This window comes from Entelurus aequoreus, linkage group LG02 (assembly GCF_033978785.1).
Source record: "Entelurus aequoreus isolate RoL-2023_Sb linkage group LG02, RoL_Eaeq_v1.1, whole genome shotgun sequence".
In the NCBI taxonomy this organism is placed as follows: Eukaryota; Metazoa; Chordata; class Actinopteri; order Syngnathiformes; family Syngnathidae; genus Entelurus; species Entelurus aequoreus.
Genome location: NC_084732.1, coordinates 92,666,032 through 92,691,434, shown reverse-complemented (window position 1 = coordinate 92,691,434; position 25,403 = coordinate 92,666,032). Strand labels below are relative to the sequence as shown.

General features: G+C 38.6%; 1 protein-coding gene across 1 annotated transcript in view; it reads right to left on the bottom strand.

Annotated features, from left to right (window-relative positions):
* The window catches only part of LOC133641422 (cytochrome P450 27C1-like), a 41,322-nt gene that overhangs the window by 10,612 nt on the left and 5,307 nt on the right, over positions 1-25,403 (bottom strand). Inside the window, exons 4-5 of the mRNA XM_062035157.1 lie at positions 14,450-14,659; positions 9,480-9,643 (exon numbers count right to left, since the gene is read on the bottom strand). Of these exons, the coding sequence (XP_061891141.1) occupies positions 9,480-9,643; positions 14,450-14,659 (374 nt within the window). The remainder of the gene's footprint in view (positions 1-9,479; positions 9,644-14,449; positions 14,660-25,403) is intronic.

The following is a 25,403-nucleotide window of genomic DNA, read 5'->3' as shown; positions in this document are numbered from 1 at the left end:
TACTTGTGTATGATGTCACCCAGCGGCAGCATGTAAATACTAAAGAGTGCAGGGCCAAGAACTGAACCCTGGGGAACTCCGCACGTTACCTTAACATAGTCCGAGGTCACATTGTTATGGGAGACACACTGCATCCTGTCAGTAAGATAAGAGTTAAACCAAGACAAGGCTAAGTCTGACATCCCAATACGCGTTTTGATACGCTCTAATAAAATATTATGATCAACAGTATCGAAAGCGGCGCTAAGATCAAGAAGCAGCAACATAGATGACGCATCAGAATCCATCGTTAGCAATAGATCATTAGTCATTTTTGCGAGGGCTGTCTCCGTAGAGTGATTTGCCCTGAAACCGGACTGAAAAGGTTCACAGAGATTGTTAGACGCTAAGTGTTCATTTAGCTGCTGTGCGACAATTTTTTCGAGAATTTTCGAGATAAACGGTAGGTGGGACACCGGCCGGTAGTTTACCATGAGGTCAGGATCGAGGTTAGGTCTTTTGAGTAGAGGATGAATAACCGCTTTTTTGAATGCTAGAGGAACAGTACCAGAGGAAAGTGATAAGTTTATAATATTTAACACTGATGGACCTAATAAAACAAAAAGCTCCTTGATAAGTTTTCCAGGAATTGGGTCAAGTAAACATGTTGTTTGTTTTGTCCCATTTACATATTTTAACAATTCCTCCAATGTTATTTCATCAAAGAGAGAGAAACTATTTTGGAGGGCAGTGTCCGTCGTATATACCGTCATATTTGTGTTAATAGAACCCAGTTGTAGCTGAGATGCATTGTCTTTAATCTCTTTTCTAATGACTTCAATTTTCTTGGGGCGGTATAGCTCGGTTGGTAGAGTGGCCGTGCCAGCAACTTGGGGGTTGCAGGTTCAATTCCCGCTTCCGCCATCCTAGTCACTGCCGGTGTGTCCTTGGGCAAGACACTTTACCCACCTGCTCCCAGTGCCACCCACACTGGTTTAAATGTAACTTAGATATTGGGTTTCACAATGTAAAGCGCTTTGAGTCACTTGAGAAAAAGCGCTATATAAATGTAATTCACTTCACTTCACACTTCTTATTAAAGAAATTCATAAAGTCATCTGCTGAGTGGGTGGAGCTACTGGGAGGAGTCCCTTGTTGCTTTGATTGATTGATTGATGAATGTACAACGGTTTGTTTATGTAAAACTGTTTATTTTGTTGACCACTGACCGAAGAAATAATAAACTAAACTAATATTTCAATAATTCATAACAACATTGATTTTGATTCATTATTATTTTTTTAGCAATGACATTTATATAAAAAAAAAAATCCCACTAAAATTCTCAGGCACCCAAAAGTGCTCCACTAATAAAAATGTTAAAAATAAATGATATATTACTTGTTTACTTTCAACTTCTCTGTTGTTTATGATTTTGTATTACTTTTTATGATTTTTTTCTGTTTCTTTGTATTATATTATTTTTGTCAAAAACATTTTTTATGGCAAACCCACAAAATACACAATATTAATCGAACAAACAAATTGATAGATTACTAAAATAATCGACAGCTGTACCAATATGTATGTCTTGCACGTATAGAAAAATTCACAAAGAATCTTTGAGGTCCTGAAGTCTAGATCGTAATAAAATAAGTTGTTTATTTCAAATAATTTTCATGAAATACCTGCGTTAGGGCTATTAAATGTGTTTTGTCCGATTACTCGATTAATCGAACCAACAAATCGATAGATTACTAAAATAATCGATAGCTGCACCAATATATATGTCTTGCACGTATAGAAAAATTCACAAAGAATCTTTGACGTCCTGAAGTCTAGATCGTAATAAAAGAAGTTGTTCATTTCCACTATTTTCCATGAAATACCTGCGTTAGGGCTATTAAATGTGTTTTGTCCGATTACTCGATTAATCGAACCAAAAAAATCGATGGATAACTAAAATAATCGATAGCTGCACCAATATGTATGTCTTGCACGTATAGAAAAATTCACAAAGAATCTTTGACGCCCTGAAGACTAGGTCGTAATAAAATAAGTTGTTTATTTCAACTAATTTACATGAAATACCTGCGTTAGGGCTATTAAATGCGTTTTGTCCGATTACTCGATTAATCGAACCAACAAATCGATAGATTACTAAAGTAATCGATAGCTGCACCAATATGTATGTCTTGCACGTATAGAAAAATTCACAAAGAATCTTTGACGTCCTGAAGTCTAGATCGTAATAAAACAAGTTATTTCCACTATTTTCCATGAAATACCTGCGTTAGGGCTATTAAATGTGTTTTGTCCGATTACTCGATTAATCGAACCAACAAACCGATAGATTACTAAAATAATCGATAGCTGCACCAATATATATGTCTTGCACGTATAGAAAAATTCACAAAGAATCTTTGACGTCCTGAAGTCTAGATCGTAATAAAACAAGTTATTTCCACTATTTTCCATGAAATACCTGCGTTAGGGCTATTAAATGTGTTTTGTCCGATTAATCGATTAATCAAACAAACAAACCGATGGATTACTAAAATAATCGATAGCTGCACCAATATGTATGTCTTGCACGTATAGAAAAATTCACAAAGAATCTTTGACGTCCTGAAGTCTAGAACGTAATAAAATAAGTTGTTTATTTCAACTAATTTACATGAAATACCTGCGTTAAGGCTATTAAATGCATTTTGTCCGATTACTCGATTAATCGAACCAAAAAATCGATAGATTACTAAAATAATCGATAGCTGTACCAATATGTATGTCTTGCACGTATAGAAAAATTCACAAAGAATCTTTGACGTCCTGAAGTCTAGATCGTAATAAAATAAGTTGTTCATTTCCACTATTTTCCATGAAATACCTGTGTTAGGGCTATTAAATGTGTTTTTTCCGATTACTCGATTAATCGAACAAACAAACCGATGGATTACTAAAATAATCGATATCTGCACCAATATGTATGTCTTGCACATATAGAAAAATTCACAAAGAATCTTTGACGTCCTGAAGTCTAGATCGTAATAAAATAAGTTGTTCATTTCCACTATTTTCCATGAAATACCTGCGTTAGGGCTATTAAATGTGTTTTGTCCGATCACTCGATTAATCGAACAAACAAATTGATAGATTACTAAAATAATCGACAGCTCCACCAATAGATATGTCTTGCACGTATAGAAAAATTCACAAAGAATCTTTGACGTCCTGAAGTCTAGATCGTAATAAAACAAGTCATTTCCACTATTTTCCATGAAATACCTGCGTTAGGGCTATTAAATGTGTTTTGTCCGATTACTCGATTAATCGAACAAACAAACCGATGGATTACTAAAATAATCGATAGCTGCACCAATATGTATGTCTTGCACGTATAGAAAAATTCACAAAGAATCTTTGACGTCCTGAAGTCTAGATCGTAATAAAAGAGGTTGTTCATTTCCACTACTTTCCATGAAATACCTGCGTTAGGGCTATTAAATGTGTTTTGTCCGATCACTCGATTAATCGAACAAACAAACCGATGGATTACTAAAATAATCGACAGCTGCAGCCGTAGATCGTAACATAATAAAATAAACGTTTCTTCTTGACAAAACTATTCAAAAGTAAAAAGTATGACTACCCTCCTCTGTCCAGGCTTTGGTATGATCGGCCATTCTTTTTATTCGGGCAGACTACAGGCCGGCCCTCCCAGTGGGTCCTCCGCATCCCCCCCCCCCCCCCCCCCCCCATTTAGCAGCCGAGTTCCTAATCAGGCCCAGCTGGCAGAGACGTTGGCAACACCTCCAACAAAGGCCAAAGGAATCATATGACAAAGACTCATCCAAGGGCCTCTGGGCCTTCTCTCCTGGTTTCCTCCCATCCATCATACTCTCCCATCTTCTTCCCTCCCCCGCTTATAAAAACCTCTCTTTGATTCCAAGCGCCCCCCCCCCACCTCACCTCTGCCCAGTGTGTGCCATAACTCTGGCTGTGGCTAATGTGTCCTGACAGCTCCTGTGTTTGCTGAGTAAAGGCCCGGCCCAGCTGAGTCCACCCCCTACCAGCACATGGCCGTTGCAACAAGTTCAACAAAAACAGCCCCTTTCATCCGCCGGCCCCCAAAGGAGCACTAAACGCATCATTCACCTTAATTCCACACTACCCAAAACTAATTAGGAACTGTGCAGATGGAACCCGCCTGGTTCTGCTTTTTCTGGTCCGCCCGGAACGTGAACCTGGGTCATTCGGCATGAGAGACGAGTGCGCTAGCAACCGGGTATCAACCCGATAGCCAGCACTGCTCTTGAGGTTGTCAGGGAGTGAGGTTTACCAACATACACAATGCCCAGCCACACTGCCTGGCCTCCGTTTCACTCACCCCCCTCAAACCTCACTCTCATCCGGGTCATGGCACCACTGTAACTGCCGGGGTTCTGCTTTCTGTTCTACTCGAACCTGGGTTCCCCGCATGAGATATGAGTATGCGAGCTATCAATCTTAGCCAGCACTGCTCTTGAGGTTGTCAAGGAGTGAAGTTTACCAACATACACAATGCCCAGCCACACTGCCTGGCCTCTGTTTCACTCACCCCCCACAAACCTCAATCTCATCCGGGTCACAGCACCACTGTAACTGCCGTGGTTCTGCTTTCTGTTCTACTCGAACCTGGGTTCCCCGCATGAGATATGAGCATGCGAGCTATCGATCTGATAGCCAGCACTGCTCTTGAGGTTGTCAGGGAGTGAGGTTTACCAACATACACAATGCCCAGCCACACTGCCTGGCTTCCGTTTCACTCACCCCCCACAAATCTCAATCTCATCCGGGTCACGGCACCACTGTAACTGCCGGGGATCTGCTTTCTGTACTACTTGAACCTGGGTTCTCCGCATTAGATATGAGCAAGCGTGCTATCAATCTGATAGCCAGCAGTGCTCTTGAGGTTGTCAAGGAGTGAGGTTTAACCAAAGGCTGGCCTCTGTTACATTAACCCTCCTCAACTTCACTCTCATCCAGGTGGAAACCCTGCTCCTGGGTTTCGGCATCACTGTAATCCGCGTGGTTCTCTGCTTTTTCCGTTCTGCACGGGATTTGACCCTGGGTCGCCGACATGAGAGACGAATGCGCTAGCTACCAAGCTAAAACCCCAGCTACCAACCAAATTGATGTTGTCAGGGAGCAAGGTTTGCTAACGTACACATGGCCCAGCCACACCAACGTCAAACCTCACTCTCATCCGGGTCACGGCATTACCGTAACTGCCGTGGTTCTGCTTTCTGTTCTACTCGAACCTGGGTTCTCCGCATGAGATATGAGTATGCGAGCTATCAATCTTAGCCAGCACTGCTCTTGAGGTTGTCAGGGAGTGAGGTTTACCAACATACACAATGCCCAGCCACACTGCCTGGCCTCCGTTTCACTCACCCCCCTCAAACCTCACTCTCATCCGGGTCATGGCACCACTGTAACTGCCGGGGTTCTGCTTTCTGTTCTACTCGAACCTGGGTTCCCCGCATGAGATATGAGTATGCGAGCTATCAATCTTAGCCAGCACTGCTCTTGAGGTTGTCAAGGAGTGAGGTTTACCAACATACACAATGCCCAGCCACACTGCCTGGCCTCTGTTTCACTCACCCCCCACAAACCTCAATCTCATCCGGGTCACAGCACCACTGTAACTGCCGTGGTTCTGCTTTCTGTTCTACTCGAACCTGGGTTCCCCGCATGAGATATGAGCATGCGTCTCCATATCCCACATTTCTCATCTGATTTGAAGCGTTCCAACATCCACACACTCCACTCACCCTGGACAATCAAGCATTCTAGTATAGAAATGTGTTGCAGATTGAAGAACTGAAATGGTGGTGGAACGTGGAATACATCTAGAAATGTGCAGATTGAAAACAGAACTATAAAGTTGACTGTCTGGTCACTGTTACACTCGCCCTCCTAAACCTCACCCCTCATCCGTGTTTCGGCACTACTGCAGGTGGTCCCTTCCCTGCTTTGTCCGTTCCGCACGGTACTAGAACCTGCACACATGGCCCGGACACGCTGTCTGGCCTCCGTTACATGCACAAATGACGCAAGAGTTGCAAATTCCTCATCTCTGGATGTATGTGACGACTCCAGTGAGACACTCCCTGGTTGTGAGGGTGTGACGTCGACTCATCCCGGAGGTTCTGGGTCATGCATCACTCGGTCTACAGTCACTGAATGATGGCCTCGTGCAAAACCCGCATGGAGCCCAAACACGGATGGAGGAGGGAAGAAGACAAAAGCCAGCTTGTGACGATCTGACGGAGCAAAGGAACCAAATAGCAGTGAGAAGTTAGTCCGAGGAACACTTCCTCCACCGTTGACTACCCTGATGCTGGCACGGCTTCACAGACATGGAAGTGCTGGCAGAAATGCTACCCTTGAAAGTCAACGCTGACTCAGACTCAGACACACACACACACACACACACATACACACACACACACACACACGCACGCACGCACACACACACACACACACACACACACACACACACACACACACACACACACACACACACACACACACACACACCCCCACACACACACACACACACACACGCACACACACACTTGCACACACACGTGTATGTGATTCCTCCACCTGCTGCTAAAACACACACCGCGTGCAGCAGAGCATTCCTGGACTGCACAAAGCACCTTTTAGAGCCAACTAAAATCAAACCATGTGATTTATGCCATTTTGTTATTTTTCTCTTTATAAACCAGGGGTGCCCAAACTGCGGCCCGCGAGACGCCATGAATGTGATAGAGAATCTTACCCACTGACCTTTACTTATGCTCTTATACCATGAATTCATTAAACTGAACCCCGACTTAAACAAGTTGGTAACGGGTGTTACCATTTAGTGGTCAATTGTACGGAATATGTACTGTACTGTGCAATCTACTAATAAAAGTTTCAACCAATCAATCAACTCTGAATGGATTTAAGCGCAACATTTACTAATATGACCCGATGCAAACAACCTTCCCGAGTCATGGTGCAAAAAACATGTCAGTCATTGACTACCTCTCTTTCAGTGGCACCTCTTCCAAGAGCGCACACACACATACTTTTTAACAACATTGAGCGCCAGTTCTATGATGAACTACATTCCTCCATAAAATAGATAAACAGCTCTGATAAAAATGTCTATATTACTTAAAATAAAACAGGTTTTGTTTGAGAAAATTCTAGCCAAACATTTAATAAAGTCAAATACAAATAAGTTAACAAGAGAAGTATCAACACTTCTCTTTTCTAAAATAAATGTGTACATCAGATATAGATCATCTAAATCAATTATATGATTTGTCTGAGTGGCTGGACAGGACAGATTAAAAAAATTAAAAATAATAAAATAAAATTTAAAAAAAATCGATTTTTATTTAATTTTATTTTTTTAAATGGATTGAGAATTGTTACGAATAAGAATCGCGACTAATTGGAAAATCAATTTTTTTTAAACCACTAATATTATGGAGAAATGTGCTTCACTATACAAACTTTTCTAATTATGAACCGTGTTCAAGAACCAAGAAGAACAAGGCTGAGTACAAAAATAAATGCTAATTAAATACACTGCAAAAGAAGGGACTCGTAAAAAAACGATTAACAATAAATGTACATAAAATTGCACAGAGCTAAAATAAATACATTCTAACTAATTGATAAAAAAATATATAATGAATTAAGTTTCCTAAATATTTTTAAATATTTGTTTTAATTATGAAAAAAATACAAGTAAATAAATACATTTAAAAAAAAGTGCAACTGAAAATACAGCTTCAACTCTTTAGTCATATTTTTTGCGCTTAAAAAAAACTTAATTATGACTGAGTACAAAAATAAATACTAAATAAATATACTGCAAAGAAAAGGGACTCATAAAAACCGATTAACAATACATATTAAAATTACACAGTGCTAAAATAAATAGTTTATTAAAAAAAAAAGTACAAGTAAATTGATAACTTTCCATAAAATTACAGTGCTAAAATAAATTAATTCTAATTATTTAATAAAAACAAAATAATAAATTAAGTTTCTTAAATATATATATTTTTTAATTATGAAAAAAATACAAGTAAATAAATACATTTGACAAAAGTGCAACTGAAAATACAGCTTCACCTCTTTAGTTGTAATTTTTGCGCTTAAAAAACTTAATTATGACTGAGTACAAAAATAAATACTAAATAAATATACTGCAAAGAGAAGGGACTCATAAAAACCGATTAACAATACATTTTTAAAATTACACAGTGCTAATATAAATAGTTTATTTAAAAAAATTACAAGTAAATTGATAACTTTACATAAAATTACAGTGCTAAAATAAAATAATTCTAATTATTTAATAAAAACTAAATAATAAATTAAGTTTCTTAAATATATATATTTTTTAATTATGAAAAAAATACAAGTAAATAAATACAGTTGACAAAAGTGCAACTGAAAATACAGCTGTACCTCTTTAGTCGTAATTTTTGCGCTTAAAAAACTTAATTATGACTGAGTACAAAAATAAATATTAAATAAATATACTGCAAAAGAAGGGACTCATAAAAAACGATTAACAATACATATTAAAATTACACAGTGCTAAAATAAATAGTTTATTAAAAATTTTTTTACATGTAAATTGATAAATTTACATAAAATTACAGTGCTAAAATAAAAATATATAATTATTTGATAAAACAAAACAATGAATTACGTTTCTTAAATATTTTTTTTTTAATTATGAAAAGAATACAAGTAAATAAATACATTTGACAAAAGTGCAACTAAAAATACAGCTTCACCTCTTTAATCGTAATTTTTGCGCTTAAAAAAACTTAATTATGACTGAGTACAAAAATAAATATACTGAAAAAAAAGGGACTCATAAAAAACGATTAAAAATAAATTTTGAAATTACACAGTGCTAAAATAAATAGTTTATTTTAAAAAATGTACAAGTAAATTGATAACTTTACATAAAATTACAGTGCTGAAATAAACATAAAATAAAATTATTTAATAAAACAAAATAATGAATTAAGTTTCTTAAATATATATTTGTTTTAATAAATACATTTTACAAAAGTGCAACTGAAAAAACATCTTTAGGACTTCAGCTCCAGACTTCTTCTGTTTGTTTGATGTTGTCATTACTGCCACAAGTGGTGGAAAAGTGTATTACAACTGAGTAGGGACCACAGCTGGAAAAAGAAGCACTCGTAAATAATAAAATAATAATTATTGTGACAAACAATTTTGATTTGAGTTATTTTACGACATATTTCTGAACTACTTACAATTTACGTATTAAGCTGTATTGATTCATCATATTTATTCCACATCCAAAAGTGATTCATCGCTTGACAGTCATAGTATTTTTCAGAAAGTGGCGTCAGAATGTAGCCGCAGGACAGCCCTGCTGCGATTGAAATGCAAAGACTCACGGTGTCGACGCCCGCCAGTAACATCTCCGTCGCGTTGGCGTAGATTTCCTCCATGCTCATCTCCTGGGTGACGAGCATGTGAGTGAGCAGGCCTCCCCTCACTTCCTCCCCGCGCTCCAGCTGCCCCTTGATCTCAGCCAGCCTCTCCTGGATGTGAAGGACGCCTGGGGAGCGGAGAAGGTGTGGAGGGGGAGGAAGTCAAACACCAGCTTACGTAACAGACGGACCTCACACTCCCAACGTCTCTTTGTAAGACCATTTTGGAAGGAACTCACGGTCCAGCCAGACCGGACATTCCTCCCGAGCAGCCGCAATTTTAAACATGTAGCAGTATTGCTAAGTGCTAAACAAGATATACAAACATAATAAAACAATCACGTACTGTACAACGTCTGCTCTCACTGGGATAAAGACTGATGGGATGTTTATATATTCCCCTTTACGTCAACAATTCATCATAATCCTCACAAACTTTGTGTCTTTCCGGTCTAAATTGGCTGTCAAAGTTGACCAACTTGTGGGTTTATGTCCACAACCTTCTACTATCCAGGTGAGAGACCTTATTTATCATCTAGAATCAACTTTCACCGACTCCGAGCTGATGCAGCAGCTCAATATGTCAATACAGCAGCGTAAGCTAGTTAGCACTAAAAGTAGTTCCTCTGTGTTAGCACTTATAATAAAAAAATCGCTAATACTTGTTAATATTCAGGTGACGAGATGTAAATGTAGTATTGTCGGCGCTTTTTGGAGGTTTTTAGAGGGCTTTATGTGCGGAAAAAGTGTACTCTCATTATTTGCATTGTTAGCCACCTCTTACTTGCCCTATTTTACGACTTAGACATAAAAATAGTTTGTCTGCGTTAGCACTTACAATAAAAAATATAGCTAATACTTGTTAATATTCAGGTGACGAGATGTAAATGTAGTATTGTTGGCGCTTTTTGGATGTTTTTAGAGGACTTTATGTGCGGAAGAAGTGTACTCTCATTATTTGCATTGTTAGCCACCTCTTACTTGCCCTATTTTACGACTTAGACATAAAAATTGCTAGTCCGCGTTAGCACTTATAATAACAAAATCACTAATATTCAGGTGACGAGATGTAAACGGAGTATTGTTGTTGCTTTTGGATTTTTTATAAAGGGCTTTACTTCTGGCGCATGTAATAGATTACTCCCATTAGCTGCATTGTTAGCTGCCTTTTGCTAATGTTTAGTAACGATTTAGAATGCATAAAAAAAATAAAAAAACCCCACCGCTGAGTTTTTAGATGCTTTTTTAGAGCACTTTGCAGACGTAGTAGATGAATGCTAATTACCTGCATTGTTAGCTGCCTCTTACAAGCAGTTGTTCACTATTTAGAGCAGTGTTTTTCAACCTTTTTTTCGAGCCAAGGCACATTTTTTGCGTTGACAAAATTCGCCAACAGCAGAAATCATTAAAAAAAGGAAACTCAGTTGACAGTAAAAAGTCGTTGTCGCAATTGTTGGATATGACTTTAAAGCATTACCAAGCATGCATCACTATAGCTCTTGTCTCAAAGTAGGTGTACTGTCACCCCCTGTCACATCACACCCTGACTTATTTGGACTTTTTTTGCTGTTTTCCTGTGTGTAGTGTTTTACTTCTTGTCTTGCGCTCCTATTTTGGTGGCTTTTTCTCTTTTTTTGGTATTTTCCTGTAGCAGTTTCATGTCTTCCTTTTGAGCGATATTTCCCACATCTACTTTGTTTTAGCAATCAAGAATATTTCAGTTGTTTTTATCCTTCTTTGTGGGGACATTGTTGATTGTCATGTCATGTTCGGATGTACATTGTCTTTGCTCCACAGTAAGTCTTTGCTGTCGTCCAGCATTCTGTTTTTGTTTCCTTTGTAGCCAGTTCAGTTTTAGTTTGGTTCTGCATAGCCTTCCCTAAGCTTCAATGCCTTTTCTTAGGGGCACTCACCTTGTTTATTTTTAGTTTAAGCATTAGACACACTTTAAAAAAAACCAAACAATTTTTATGGTTAATGTACTCTAAATTTCTACTGTAATTTTTCTATTTTTTTTAAATAGTTTATAAAACTGTAGAATTGAAGACATTATCTGTAAATAAACAATCCGCCTGTTATTTTAAGTAATATGCCAGTAATGACAAACTATGTATATTTCTATTTTTTTACAGAAAAATAACAAATTAATTATACATAGCATTTTCTGTTTTCTTAAATGACTTTCAAAGTCATGTAAAATTACAGTAATTATCTTTCATTAAATATGTAGCTTGTTATATAAAAGTCTATGTCCATACTAACTATCTAATAAAGGTATTTTTCTGCAGAACTGTTTGCATCGTCACTTTATTAAAGGTGGTTGGTCTTAATAATTTAGTAAAAATCTGTAAAATTCCGATATTTTTCCGCAAAACGCTTCATGAAAATTTCTGTAAATATAATGTTTTTGATCATTATTTGGTTTACGATGTTTTACTTTAATTTTATGTAGGGATGTCCGATAATGGCTTTTTGCCGATATCCGATATTCCGATATTGTCCAACTCTTTAATTACCGATACCGATATCAACCGATACCGATATCAACCGATATATGCAGTCGTGGAATTAACACATTATTATGTCTAATTTGGACAACCAGGTATGGTGAAGATAAGGTACTTTAAAAAAAATAAAAATAAAATAAAATAAGATAAATAAATTAAAAACATTTTCTTGAATAAAAAAAAAAGTAAAACAATATAAAAACAGTTACATAGAAACTAGTAATGAATGAAAATGAGTAACATTAACTGTTAAAGGTTAGTACTATTAGTGGAGCAGCAGCACGCACAATCATGTGTGCTTACGGACTGTATCCCTTGCAGACTGTATTAATATATATTGATATATAATGCTTACGGACTGTATCCCTTGTATTGATATATATTGATATATAATGCTTACGGACTGTATCCCTTGCAGACTGTATTGATATATATTGATATATAATGTAGGAAGCAGAATATTAATAACAGAAAGAAACAACCCTTTTGTGTGAATGAGTGTAAATGGGGGAGGGAGGTTTTTTGGGTTGGTGCATTAATTGTAAGTGTATCTTGTGTTTTTTATGTTGATTTAATTTAAAAAACAAAACAAAAAAAAAACAAAAAAAAACGATACCGATAATAAAAAACCGATACCGATAATTTACGATATTACATTTTAACGCATTTATCGGCCGATAATTTTATGGTTTTCGTTTGGCAGCTGTAGCTGCCAGTAGATGACCGTTTTTTTTACAGAATTTTTTTTTACAGTGCACCTTTTTACCTGCACTCTGCCTCCCGCTGTTTCCGACATCTACAAAGCAATTAGCTAGCGGCTGCCACCTACTGATATGCAAGAGTATTACACGGTTACTAGACAGCACCGACACTCAACAACAACACATCATTTGCAGACTATAATTACTGCTTTGCAAAACATATTTTTAACTAGAGATGTCCGATATTATCGGCCTGCCGATATTATCGGCCGATATATGCGTTAAAATGTAATATCGGAAATTATCGGTATCGTTTTTTAAATTATCGGTATCGTTTTTTTTTTGTTTGTTTGTTTTTTGTTTTTTGTTTTTTAATTAAATCAACATAACAAACACAAGATACACTTACAATTAGTGCACCAACCTAAAAAAAACTCCCTCCCCCATTTACACTCATTCACACAAAAGGGTTGTTTCTTTCTGTTATTAATATTCTGCTTCCTACATTATATATCAATATATATCAATACAGTCTGCAAGGGATACAGTCCGTAAGCATTATATATCAATATATATCAATACAGTCTGCAAGGGATACAGTCCATAAGCATTATATATCAATACAGTCTGCAAGGGATACAGTCCGTAAGCATTATATATCAATATATATCAATACAGTCTGCAAGGGATACAGTCCGTAAGCATTATATATCAATATATATCAATACAGTCTGCAAGGGATACAGTCCGTAAGCATTATATATCAATATATATCAATACAGTCTGCAAGGGATACAGTCCGTAAACATTATATATCAATATATATCAATACTGTCTGCAAGGGATACAGTCCGTAAGCATTATATATCAATATATATCAATACAGTCTGCAAGGGATACAGTCCGTAAGCATTATATATCAATATATATCAATACAGTCTGCAAGGGATACAGTCCGTAAGCATTATATATCAATATATATCAATACAGTCTGCAAGGGATACAGTCCGTAAACATTATATATCAATATATATCAATACAGTCTGCAAGGGATACAGTCCGTAAGCATTATATATCAATATATATCAATACAGTCTGCAAGGGATACAGTCCGTAAGCATTATATATCAATATATATCAATACAGTCTGCAAGGGATACAGTCCGTAAGCATTATATATCAATATATATCAATACAGTCTGCAAGGGATGCAGTCCGTAAGCACACATGATTGTGCGTGCTGCTGCTCCACTAATAGTACTAACCTTTAACAGTTAATGTTACTCATTTTCATTCATTACTAGTTTCTATGTAACTGTTTTTATATTGTTGTACTTTCTTTTTTATTCAATAATTTTTTTTTAATTTATTTATCTTATTTTACTAATTTTTTTAAGAAGTACCTTATACCTGGTTGTCCAAATTAGGCATAATAATGTGTTAATTCCACGACTGCATATATCGGTTGATATCGGTATCGGTTGATATCGGTATCAGTAATTAAAGAGTTGGACAATATCGGAATATCGGATATCGGCAAAAAGCCATTATCGGACATCCCTATTTTTAACCTAAATAGGTGAAATGAGATCATCTCCCACGGCACCCCAGACCGTATCTCACCGTATCTCATTTAGAAGACAGAGAAAAGAAAATATATGTGTTCTTGTCTCAAAAAAACCCTGCAAAGGAGGCAACTGAAGGCGTTCACGGGGCGACCACTAACTGAATTTGAAGAGGCCGTCCCAGGAGTAGCAGAACTCCTCCCAAGGTTTGGGGATGACGGGCCGCAGCCACTTGGGGATGGCTCCGGCGTACATGGTGGTCTTGAAGGACCTGAACATGAGGTGCAGCGCGTCGATGTAGTTTTGAGTTTCCCGGGGAATCTGGTTTTGCAGACAGCCGAGGCGACACTCGTACAAAATGGCTGCAATGCCTGTGAAGACAGAAAAACAATAATATATATATTAGGGATGTCCGATAATGGCTTTTTGCCGACATCCGATATTCCGATATTGTCCAACTCTTTAATTACTGATACCGATATCAACCGATACCGATATCAACCGATATATGCAGTCGTGGAATTAACACATTATTATGCCTAATTTGGACAACCAGGTATGGTGAAGATAAGGTACTTTTTAAAAAAATTAGTAAAATAAGATAAATAAATTAAAAACATTTTCTTGAATAAAAAAGAAAGTACAACAATATAAAAACAGTTACATAGAAACTAGTAATGAATGAAAATGAGTAAAATGAAGTGTTAAAGGTTAGTACTATTAGTGGACCAGCAGCACACACAATCATGTGTGCTTACGGACTGTATCCCTTGCAGACTGTATTGATATATATTGATATATAATGCTTACGGACTGTATCCCTTGCAGACTGTATTGATATATACTGATATATAATGCTTACGGACTGTATCCCTTGCAGACTGTATTGATATATATTGATATATAATGTAGGAAGCAGAATATTAATAACAGAAAGAAATGGGGGGAGGGAGGTTTTTTGGGTTGGTGCACTAATTGTAAGTGTATCTTGTGTTTTTTATGTTGATTTAATTAAAAAAAACAAAACAAAAAACGATACTGATAATTAAAAAACCGATACCAATAATTTCCGATATTACATTTTAACACACACATATATATATATATATATATATATATAATATATAATAATAACGATAATAACGTCAGCGCCGTGAAAACACACCACACTTGTTACCGTACCAGCGTAAAAATCGAAAGATTTTAATTTGAAAACCCCTCCAAGTGTCAAACATTTAAGATCAAATATCAAGTGTATGTACAAACCCCGTTTCCATATGAGTTGGGAAATGGTGTTAGATGTAAATATAAACAGAATACAATGATTTTCAAATCATTTTCAAGCCATATTCAGTTGAATATGCTACAAAGACAACATATTTGATGTTCAAACTCATAAACTTTATTTTTTTTTTGCAAATAATAATTCACTTATAATTTCATGGCTGCAACACGTGCCAAAGTAGTTGGGAAAGGGCATGTTCACCACTGTGTTACATGGCCTTTCCTTTTAACAACACTCAGTAAAGGTTTGGGAACTGAGGAGACACATTTTTGAAGTGGAATTATTTCCCATTCTTGCTTGATGTACAGCTTAAGTTGTTCAACAGTCCGGGGGTCTCCCTTCTCATATTTTAGGTGCCACACATTTTCAATGGGAGACAGGTCTGGACTACAGGCAGGCCAGTCTAGTACCCGCACTCTTTTACTATGAAGCCACGTTGATGTAACACGTGGCTTGGCATTGTCTTGCTGAAATAAGCAGGGGCGTCCATGATAACGTTGCTTGGATGGCAACATATGTTGCTCCAAAAGCTGTATGTACCTTTTAGCATTAATGCTGCCTTTACAGATGTGTAAGTTACCCATGTCTTGGCCACTAATACACCCCCATACCATCACACATGCTGCCTTTTACACTTTGCGCCTAGAACAATCCGGATGGTTCTTTTCCTCTTTGACGTCCACAGTTTCCAAAAACAATTTGAAATGTGGACTCGTCAGACCACAGAACACTTTTCCACTTTGCATCAGTCCATCTTAGATGAGCTCGGGCCCAGCGAAGCCGACGGCGTTTCCGGGTGTTGTTGATAAACGGTAAATGGGAGAGTTTTAACTTGCACTTACAGATGTAGCGACCAACTGTAGTTACTGACAGTAGGTTTCTGAAGTGTTCCAGAGCCCATGTGGTGATATCCTTTACACACGGATGTGGCTTGTTGATGCAGTACAGCCTGAGGGATGGAAGGTCACGGGCTTAGCTGCTTACGTGCAGTGATGTCTCCACATTCTCTGAACCCTTTGATGATATTACGGAGCGTAGATGGTAAAATCCCTAAATTCCTTGCAATAACTGCTTGAGAAAGTTTTTTTTTAAACTGTTCAACAATTTGCTCAGGCATTTGTTGACAAAGTGGTGACCCTCGCCCCGTCCTTGTTTGTGGATGACTGAGCATTTCATGGAATCTACTTTTACACCCAATCATGGCACCCACCTGTTCCCAATTAGCCTGCACACCTGTGGGATGTTCCAAATAAGTGTTTGATGGGCATTCCTCAACTTTATCAGTCTTTTTTGCCACCTTTCCCAACTTCTTTGTCACGTGTTGCTGCCATCAAATTCTAAAGTTAATGATTATTTGCCAAAAAAAAAAATGTTTATGAGTTTGAACATGAAATATGTTGTCTTTGTAGCATATTCAACTGAATATGGCTTGAAAATGATTTGCAAATCATTGTATTCCGTTTATATTTACATCTAACACCATTTCCCAACTCATATGGAAACGGGGTTTGTATTATGCTGACAGTATATATTTGTACCATGAATTGATTAACGTGGACCCCGACTTAAACAAGTTGAAAAACTTATTGGGGTGTTACCATTTAGTGGTCAATTGTACGGAATATGTACTGTACTGTGCAATCTACTAATAAACGTCTCAATCAATCAAAATCCTCTCAATTGAGTTTGAGTTTATTTGGAACATGCATGCATACAACACCATGCATCACAAGTTCCAGTTTCTCTTTTCAACGTGTTGGAAAAGGAGTAGGAAGAAGCAGATCTTATTTAATCCTACTTACCCCTTTTCCTTTTACATAACAGTGGCTAAAACTTTTGTTCCTGTTCTCAATGTATTCACAATATACTCCATAAGTAATAACAATATAAATAAATAAGCAATACTCTGTGAAGTAAGTTATATTTCATATGGTGAGATGAGTAAGATTATCTAGAAAATGAATGGATGGATGAAATAAATTCAGAATGTGTCAGGACTAGGTCTTTGGCGTGGTTTGCTCTCCCGTGGTGCAAAAGAATTGGAACGGACGTGGCGTGCAGGTAAAGACACAGTTTAATTATTACTATAAACTCAAACAAAAGGTACAAACAAAAGGCGCTCACAGCGGAGGTAAAAAACTTGACTAGAAAACAAAAGGCGCGCACAATGGCGGAGAACTATGAACATTAAACAAACAAAAACTTACGTGACAAGGAACTGTGAACATGGCATGAATGTATGATGTCGCCAGGACGAACAACAGAAACAGAAAAGCCTATATAGTGACATGATAAGTGAAAACAGGTGCGTGACTAACTGTGAACAGGTGCGTGACATGACTGTGAAAACGTGAGACAGGTGTGTGTGAGTCCAAACATGGAACAGGTGAAACTAATGGTTGCTATGGTGACAAACAAAACCAGGAAGTGAAACAAGGAACTAAGGAAGTGTCCAAAAAACAAAACAGCACATGGCCAAACAAAAACATGAACACAGACATGACAGAATGTTGATCATGTTTCTTCTTCTTTGTACTTTGTAAACACTTTTAAGTTTGAATAGTTTCTTGAAGTGGATTAAATTAGTACATTGTTTGATTTCTTTGCTTAAAGGCCTACTGAAATGACATTTTTTTTATTTAAACGGGGATAGCAGATCCATTCTATGTGTCATACTTGATCATTTCGCAATTTTGCCATATTTTTGCTGAAAGGATTTAGTAGAGAACATCGACGATAAAGTTCGCAACTTTTTGGTCGCTGATAAAAAAAAAAAAGCCTTGCCTGTAGCGGAAGTAGCGTGACGTCACAGGTTGAAAGGCTCCTCACATTTCCTCATTGTTTACACCAGCAGCGAGAGAGATTCGGACCGAGAAAGCGACGATTACCCCATTAATTTGAGCCAGGATGGAAGATTTGTGGATGAGGAACGTGAGAGTGAAGGACTAGAGTGCAGTGCAGGACGTATCTTTTTTCGCTCTGACCGTAACTTAGGTACAAGCTGGCTCATTGGATTCCACACTTTCTCCTTTTTCTATTGTGGATCTTGGATTTGTATTTTAAACCACCTGGGATACTATATCCTCTTGAAAATGAGAGTCGAGAACGCCAAATGGACATTCACAGTGACTTTTATCTCCACGACAATACATCGGCGAAGCACTTTAGCTACGGAGCTAACGTGATAGCATCGGGCTTAACTGCAGATAGAAACAAAAGAAATAAACCCCTGACTGGAAGGATAGACAGAAGATCAACAATACTATTAAACCATGGACATGTAACTACACGGTTAATACTTTCCAGCCTGGCGAAGCTTAACAATGCTGTTGCTAACGACGCCGTTGAAGCTAACTTAGCTACGGGACCTCACAGAGCTATGCTAAAAACATTAGCTATCCACCTACGCCAGCCAGCCCTCATCTGCTCATCAACACCCGTGCTCACCTGCGTTCCAGCGATTGACGGAGCGACGAAGGACTTCACCCGATCACCGATGCGGTCGGCGGCTAGCGTCGGATAGCGCGTCTGCTATCCAAGTCAAAGTCCTCCTGGTTGTGTTGCTGCAGCCAGCCGCTAATACACCGATCCCACCTACAACTTTCTTCTTTGCAGTCTTCATTGTTCATTAAACAAATTGCAAAAGATTCACCAACACAGATGTCCAGAATACTGTGGAATTTTGCGATGAAAACAGAGCTTTTTTGTATTGGATACAGTGGTGTCCGAATACTTCCGTTTAACTATTAACGTCACGCGCATACGTCATCATACATAGACGTCTTCAACCGGAACTTTCGCGGGAAATTTAAAATGTCACTTTATAAGTTAACCCGGCCGTACTGGCATGTGTTGCAATGTTAAGATTTCATCATTGATATATAAACTATCAGACTGCGTGGTCGCTAGTAGTGGCTTTCAGTAGGCCTTTAATCCATTCCATCATTTAATTCCACATACTGATATACTGAAGGTCTTAAGTGTTGTACGTGCATACAAATGTTTTAAATGACATTTTTCTCTAAGATTATATTTCTCCTCTTTTGTTGAGAAGAATTGTTGTACATTCTTGGCTAGCAGGTTATAGTTTGCTTTGTGTATCATTTTAGCTGTTTGCAAATTCACTATGTGGTGGAATTTCAGTATTTTTGACTCAATAAATAAAGTGTTTGTATGTTCTCTACATCCAACATGATGTATTATTATAACTGATCTTTTTTGTAACACCGTTAATGAATAAAGCGTACTTTTGTACTTATTTCCCATATTTCTACACAATAACTCAGATATGTAACACTAGCGAGCAGTAGAGAATATGAAGTGATTTTTGGTCTAGAACATGTTTTGCTTTATTCATTATTGACGTGTTTCTTGCTGCTTTATGTTGTATATTTTGTACATGAGATTTCCAGTTCAATTTATCATCAATCATTATTATACCTAGAAATGTGGTTTCATTTACTCTTTCAATTGATTGCTATTCTGAATGTTCCTGGGCCGGGTTTGGTTTTGGAATTCAGGGCCGGCCCGTGGCATAGGCCGTATAGGCAAATGCCAAGGGCGCCGTCCATTAGGGGGCGCCACGCCAGTGCCACAAATGTTGGAGGAAAAAAAAAAAAAAAGTTGGTACTATTATTTCTAAATACAAAAAATAATCCCACGTTAATTAAAATGCAAAGTAAAGCCTATTTAATTGAAATATTATTTGTTACAACATTAGGCCCCCGCACGGTGCGCCCCCTCCCTTCCCGTATCATGACTCTTACCACATCAAAAAATCAACACAAGATGTCAAAACGGCCAAAACTGTCAGGTGGCCAGGGAAGAAAAAATAGAAAAGAAGAGGAGGAGAAACGAGAAAAAGACAGCGGTAGCAGGTAGGTAATGTTAGCCTACATGAAATTATTTGTCTGTTACAGAATGTTATAGTAACCTGGCTTTTTAGCATTAAGCTAATGTTACATGATTCGGCAATTGCTCATCAATAAATAGCTACTTCTGTTTTAACGTCGGGTTAATATTGTGGAGGGGGCTAAATTGTTATGGAAAATGATAATGTAACGTTAGGTAATTACAGTACTCCCACCTTACATTCCTCAGGGACATTTATATTAGATCTTTTAAGCAGGTGTTTTTTGTTGACATTGTTATTGCCTTCTGGTTAGCTAATGTTTGCCCTGCAGGTAATAGTCACTTTTCCACCCCTTTATATATTAGGTATAGTTGTAAGCCTAGTTGTTAAAGTGCACATCATTAATGTTAATTAAGCAATATCACATGAGAGGGAATGCTGTTTTTTAATTTGAGCACTGCTGTGATTCGGTTAAAGATAATCATAACATAACATTCTCATATAATATGTTCATTTGCTTTCTTTAAGTAAAACAAAAGGTCAAAGACAAAGCTATTCGGTTTCTTGTGAGTATATACACTTCACTGCCGATGTGGGGGGGGGGGGGGGGCGCCACCTAAAATCTTGCCTAGGGCGCCAGATTGGTTAGGGCCAGGCCTGTTGGAATTGCATTGTTATTGTATTGTTGTGTATTATTTTGTTGGACTTATTAATTTAAAAAAAAAAGAAGGGTCTCTTGGTGTTTTATTAGCACTTATGGACGCCATGAAGGTTGGCGTGCACCGGAAGTGCCAAACCTTCATTCGTGACAGACTTCCACAAATAAATACTTATTTGGAAACACTTGATCGTTATTTTAAGAAAGAAGGCAGTTTTCTTAGATTCGATTCGATTTGATTACTTGGATTCTTAGATTCACTCGCAGGCCGACTACTGTTGCTACCAAAGTACTGATAAATTGGACATTTTTTAAATGTAATTTTACAAATGTTTGCTTATTTTCTTCATTCCAATGACTTCAACTTGTAATATTTCAAGATACTACATCTCAGTACAGCTTCACTTCTTCAACGTCACCTTCATAGTTCTGCTTTCAATCTGCACATTTCTAGACGTATTCCACGTTCCGCCACCATTTCGGTTCTTCAATCTGCAACACATTTCCATACTGAAATGCTTCAATGTCCAGGGTGAGTGGAGTGTGTGGATGTTGGAACGCTTCCAATCGGATGAGAAATGTGGAATACGGAGAGGTTTGTATATTGCCCATTCATTTTCAATGGGAGGAAATTCCTGGTAATTCCGGGTAATCGGGTAATTTTCAGAACCGCGAAACGTGAGTGGAGTGTGTGGTTGTTGGAACGGTTCCAATCGGATGAGAAATGTGGGATATGCAGTAGATTTTATATTTCCCATTCATTATTATTAGCGAGAAAATTCATGGAAATTCTGGGAAAACCGGGAATTTTGGGAAAGAGAAAACATGTTTTGCGTCAGTGTGGGTTGACGGTTGAAAGGTCTGAATCAAGTTTACAAATGGCACAACATTTTGAGACTTTAGGGCATCGTAGAACTATGACTATGTCCATTCATTTGAAAGGGAAATTCCTGGAAATTTGGGAATTTCAAGACATTTTTTGAACATATTGACACTAGCACAGTTGTCCTAGATGACATGAATGGGTTGGTGTTGGCACCAGGAAGGGGTGAAAATAAGGTTTTGGAAAACAGGGAAATCTGGGAATTTATGGAATTTTTTTAAACTCGGGAAATGGTAGTTTGATTTCCCAAGGTGAGTGGAGTGTGTGGATGGTAGAACGGTTCAAATCCGATGAGAAATGTGGGATATGCGGCAGATTTTATATTTCCCATTCATTATTATTAGCGAGAAAATTCATGGCAATTCCGGGAAAACCGGGAATTTTGGGAAAGAGAAAACATGTTTTGCGTCAGTGTGGGTTGACGGTTAAAAGGTCGGAATCAAGTTTACAAATGGCACAACATTTTGAGACTTTAGGGCATCGTAGAACTATGACTATGTCCATTCATTTGAATGGGAAATTCCTGGAAATTTGGGAATTTCAAGACATTTTTTGAACATATTGACACTAGCACAGTTGTCCTAGATGACATGAATGGGTTGGTGTTGGCACCAGGAAGGGGTGAAAATAAGGTTTTGGAAAACAGGGAAATCTGGGAATTTATGGAATTTTTTTAAACTCGGGAAATGGTAGTTCGATTTCCCAAGGTGAGTGGAGTGTGTGGATGGTAGAACGGTTCAAATCCGATGAGAAATGTGGGATATGCGGTAGATTTTATATTTCCCATTCATTATTATTAACGAGAAAATTCACGGAAATTTCGGGAAAACCGGGAATTTTGGGAAAGAGAAAACATGTTTTGCGTTCGACATTCTGTATGTGAAGAGCAGTGTGGGTTGACGGTTGAAAGGTCTGAATTAAATTTATAAATGGCACAACATTTTGAGACTTTAGGGCATCGTAGAACTATGACTATGTCCATTCGTTTGAATGGGAAATTCCTGGAAATTTCAAGACATTTTTGAACATATTGACACTATCCGTTGCTTTCGGTCTCCCCTAGAGGGGGGGGGGGGGGTTACCCACATATGCGGTCCTCTCCAAGGTTTCTCATAGTCATTCACCGACGTCCCACTGGGGTGAGTTTTTCCTTGCCCGTATGTGGGCTCTGTACCGAGGATGTCGTTGTGGCTTGTACAGCCCTTTGAGACACTTGTGATTTAGGGCTATATAAATAAACATTGATTGATTGATTGATTGATTGACTAGCACAATTGTCCTAGATGACATGAATGGGTTGGTGTTGGAATATTGGAATCGGTTGAAAAATGTTGACGTAGTAACAGTTTCAATTGAAAATGGATATTTCGGAATTCCTGGAAATTCAGGAAAACCTGGATTTTGTATGAACAAAAAAAAGTAGGAGCATTTGTTGTCCCAACTAAGAAGAATGTTTTGAAGGTGGAATGGTCTGTGAATGTGGACTGTGAAAAAAACTTTCCAGGAAGGGGTGAAAATAAGGTTTTGGAAAACAGGGAAATCTGGGAATTTATGGAATTTTTTTAAACTCTACAAATGGTAGTTTGATTTCCCAAGGTGAGTGGAGTGTGTGGATGGTAGATTGGTTCCAATGTTTGAAAATTGGCCCATTCATTTTTTTGAAAAATGTTTTTTGGGGGCGCTCACAATTCCCAGTCGAGCCAAAAGTTTTCATACTGGAATGGTTCATTTGCATTCCAATATTAGCATACTAGTTTTTTTGCTAATTTTGAAGGTATACAAATCAGCCTCAAATATTTTTGGTACTTGACAAATGATATCTGTTAGCATGCTAACGCTAGTATGGTTGCTTTTTTTTTTTTTTTTTTTTAGCTAAATTTGGTACTTGATGCATGCTAACATTAGAAGGCTAGCATTTTAAACACAGGTCTACACCTCAGAGTAATATTAGTTGGTACCTGACGCACGTTACAGTTAGCATTTTAACATGCTAGCATTAGCATGCTAGATTGTTTAGCTAATTTTGCAGGTGTTCATATATTTTGACTGTAAACATGTTATTGCTAGCAATGCATGTCAGCATAGTACTGTTAGCATGCTAGTTTTTAAGGTCAATTTGCTCATATTTTTTGTTACTTGATGCTACAGTATCTGGCCAGTGTGCTAACTGTTAGCATTTCAGTTTATGTTCTAGTTCCTTGGACAGAAATCTACATATTGTCCTGGTTTTGAAGGTGAAAACCACCAACATGGCCTTTGACTGGTGGCCCTCGGTGTTAAGTTGGACCCCGACTTAAACAAGTTGAAAAACTTATTCGGGTGTTACCATTTAGTGGTCAACTGTACGGAATATGTACTTCACTGTGCAACCTTCTTCATCGTATGGGCAGCTGTTTTCCGGCACCCGGACCTGAGGCCGAGGGTCTATGCCTTTTACCACCCCAGGCCCGGGGGGCCCTCCCGTTCATATGTCAGGACACACAGAAGTGAGCCAGGTCACCGAGCAGTCATCCAGGTCCGCCAGGCCACGCAAACCATTAGGAGCACGATAAATCGGGCAACGCAGGATCACATGGTCGGCAGTCTGCTCCTCCGCGCCACACTCACACGTCGCGTTAGGTGCTAAGCCCCACTGGAACATGTTTGAGCGAAAGCGACCGACACCAGTTCGGAGGCGGTTAAGCCTCACCCAGGCCACTCGTGGTAGTGAGAGGCCTGGTATTGAGCCGGTGTCAGGTATGAAGTCACGGAGTCTGGAGGAGATGGTATGCTCCAGGTCCGTGCTCCATTTGTGATTCGCCCAGTGAGCCGCCCTGATGTTGTTGTCACTGCATTGCTGCAGGAGCTTCAGGGCGGCTGGTACCAGTGGGTCTCTGGAGGGGAGGCGGGGCGTTGGCTCTGAGGAGAGTGTGAGCCTTTCATGGAGCAGATGGTTCTCATCCATGTTTGCCCGGCCCGCCAGAGTTGCTACAGCACCTTGGCGACGAAGCTCAGCGGGTTGGATGCCTGCTAAGATGGGCAGTAGCTCCACAGGGGTGGGGCGCAGGCATCCAGTGATAACACGCAAGGCTTCGTTGATCGGGACATCAAGTTGTTTAGAGTGAGCACTGCACGCCCAGACAGGTGCGCAGTACTCAGCAGTTGAGTAGACCAGGGCAAGTGCTGCTGTTCGCAGAGTTCTTGCCCCGGCACCCCAACCGGACCCGACCAACCGTCTCAGCAGTGAGACGCGGGTGTTGAGTTTCTTGCGTGTTGCCAAGAGGTGTTTACGGAAAGTGAGCGACCTGTCCAGGGTGACCCCAAGGTATTTAGGGTCAGGGCGAGGGTCTTCAGGTGTAGGACGAGGCCGGCATAGGGTAAGGGAAGCCCCATCCGGCTTCCGCACCTCGAACCTGATCTCACGATCCGCTTCCCAATTGTATAGGTGGAAAGCTTGT